The sequence below is a fragment of the Musa acuminata genome, chromosome BXJ3-3 (assembly GCF_036884655.1).
Source record: "Musa acuminata AAA Group cultivar baxijiao chromosome BXJ3-3, Cavendish_Baxijiao_AAA, whole genome shotgun sequence".
NCBI classification, from domain to species: domain Eukaryota; kingdom Viridiplantae; phylum Streptophyta; class Magnoliopsida; order Zingiberales; family Musaceae; genus Musa; species Musa acuminata.
In genome coordinates, this window is record NC_088351.1 from 7,577,424 (window position 1) to 7,580,052 (window position 2,629).

Sequence of the window (2,629 nt, forward strand, 5' to 3'; positions counted from 1 at the left end):
AAATGGCCACAACCTCATTCAATCTGGGATCTTTTGACCATGTACCAGGCCACCATTTCCTCCTCTATTGTAGGCAGATAAGATTAGGTTCAAGATCAGTAGGGTTAGGCAGGCTTGCTCTCGATCTACCAAATCCGGTGTCTGATTCCCATTTTCCCAAAATTTCGAGTACAGAGTTCTTCCATACATCATCGAGATGAAGAGTGGAACCAACCACTAGGCTGAGACCTATGAATTATGGTTTGACATGATGTCTCCCAGTTTATACATTTGTTCTTGAATCTTCACAGCATTTCTTGCGACCGGGTATCCACTGTCAGGCACACACACACACCTTAGAGGTTGTATTTTTCTGAGATTGCAATTGAAATGACAGCTTTTTTTCTTTCTTGCCTTTGAGTAGGCTGACTGAGCATACAAAAAGATTGTTTAGTTGAGCTCTCCTCCCTGGGGGTTGTCATCATTATGTGTAGATGATTGGCTTGCTTTATGACTTCCAGGAACCTTTTGGAAGTCATGGCTTTCATGCCTAGTTTTATAAGCACAGTGATAGTTGTTCATGTTGAAAAACCGACACAAGTTAGAAGAACAAGGATTAGAATTACTAAGTTGTCATGATTAGCTAATAGCAGTGTTCTTTCTGGTTTTACTTTGGCTGATCAGCCAATGCTTTATTAGAACAAAAGGCTAAAACTAAGCATGAAGTTTGAATTATATGACATTGGGATCCACAGTAAAAGGAACAACAAAACATGGATGGATGGATGGATAGATAGATGGACTGAAGCCAAAAACCAACACGTGATACTTTGTGATGATTGTAAGCAATCCAAGTTGAGCTCTCTGGAGGTTGTCAACATTATGGAGATGATGATTTGCTTTATGATTTCCAGGAGCCTTTTGAAAGTTCTGGCTTTCATGCCTGAAGGCATTGAATTCAAAGATGCTGCACTCTTTTCTTGTGCCCTCGGTTTCAACGCAATCATTTACCTTTGGTCTCTGTAGCTTCCACCAGAAAGCGTGCCTGCAAGCAAGAGTCATGAGTTTCCACCACCACCCTCGATATATTAGCTCGATGGACGCAGGCCGGGAGAAGGCCAAGGCAGCGAGAACTGCTTCTTCCTCTCACTCAGCTCAAGGGAAACATGGGTGGGTCGAGCAACGTGATGCCCGTCATTAGCAAGATCTACTGCTCCTCCTCGCCCACGACGCTGATGGTGAGGAAGAGGCCTCACGTCATCAATGGAGGTGGCTTTGTGGTGATGAACGCCAGCCATGGTGCGGTTTTCGTGGTGGAAGGTTGCGGAATCCTCGGAGTCAAGGGGGAGTTGGCGTTGAAGGACGGTGACGGAGGGCTGATACTCTCCATCAGCAAAAGGGTAGCGTCTCTCGGCCTGCTTGGTCTCGTCAGCCTCGATGTTGATGTCGTTCTTTCTGTCACAGGGAGGAATCGCCCAAGCTCTGAGCACCCGCCGCAGATGGAGCGGGTACTTGACGGACTTCGAGGGAAGGAAGAAGTCGGTGTTCAGCTTGACCGATCCCAAGTGCCCGATGAGCAACGCCATCAGGATCCGTCTTGAATCCAGCGGACGCAGCGGAGGCTGGGACTTCCAAGTTCACGGGTCCTTCGTCGACAGGACATGCACCATCGAGGATTACAGCGGAGACATCGTTGCGCAGGTAAGGACGTGAATTGTCGACGAGCATGAACTCATGCTGACGTGCCTCGTGTGATCTGAGGAAGCTCGGAGCGACGGACATGGTCGGCGGCAAGGAGTTGTACCAGGTGACGGTGCAGGCGGGCTACGACCAAGCGTTCATCGTTGGGGTGCTTGCCGTCCTCGACAACATCCACGGGGAATCCACTCGGTGCTGATGAAGATAACATAAGCCTTTCCTCGTTACTGCTAATTAGAGATAGATGAGAAGAAGCTTCTTGACATGGTTGCATGCAACATCATAAAACCAATCATGACTTACTCTTCTAGTCTTCATTATCTTTTAGTTTCTGTCTCCTTTATAAAGAATATGACTATAAAAATCGTAATCCTTCGACGATTGAGGAATCGGAGAACACATCTTCTGAGTTGACTATCGGATCCAACTCAAAAGCTGAGACGGAAGTCAAGATGTCCACACAAAGTTGTCTACATAGTAAACTATGTTTATTATGATGAAGGTTGTGAACATCGAAAACTATGTATAATAAAGGCGTATACAATCTTTTCATTGCTTAAGAGAATGAAAAGAAGAAGAAGAAGAAGAAGAAGAAGATCTTAGTTAAGTTATAATTTAACATACGGTTTCTATAGCAACAAGTATTATGTGTGGAAAGAAGGAAACACAATTAAAGTTTGATGTTGATGTCGAACAGTATCGAGATCTGTTTTAATAAGATAAATGTGATTGGGTCTTCTATGAATAGTAATTTGGATCTAAGAGAGATACAAATCTCATCTTGAGCAAAAGAAAGAATGAGGTTCAGCCTATCAGATTCATTGATCTTAGTTAAGTTCAAATTTAACATATGGTTTCTAGAGCAACAATTATTATGTGTGGAAAGACAATTAAAGTTTGATGTTGATCTGCAACAGTATCAAGATCTGTTTTAGTAAGATAAATGTGATTG

General features: G+C 43.9%; 1 protein-coding gene across 1 annotated transcript; it reads left to right on the plus strand.

Moving 5' to 3' along the window:
• The first annotated feature begins 462 nt into the window (after positions 1-462).
• LOC103977824 (protein LURP-one-related 6) lies at positions 463-2,047 on the plus strand. The gene is made up of 3 exons (XM_009393457.3): positions 463-1,379; positions 1,444-1,680; positions 1,745-2,047. Exons 1-3 carry the CDS (start codon positions 1,146-1,148, stop codon positions 1,874-1,876), a joined length of 603 nt encoding a protein of 200 aa, XP_009391732.2. The 5' UTR covers positions 463-1,145; the 3' UTR covers positions 1,877-2,047.
• Positions 2,048-2,629: the final 582 nt, after the last annotated feature.

Bases quoted from the DNA above. Each gene is read 5' to 3' on its own strand.
- LOC103977824 (XM_009393457.3), top strand. From the start codon at position 1,146: ATGGGTGGGTCGAGCAACGTGATGCCCGTCATTAGCAAGATCTACTGC. The intron at 1,380-1,443 runs GTAGCGTCTCTC...TTTCTGTCACAG, and splicing joins TACTCTCCATCAGCAAAAGG to GGAGGAATCGCCCAAGCTCT. The intron at 1,681-1,744 runs GTAAGGACGTGA...GATCTGAGGAAG, and splicing joins GCGGAGACATCGTTGCGCAG to CTCGGAGCGACGGACATGGT.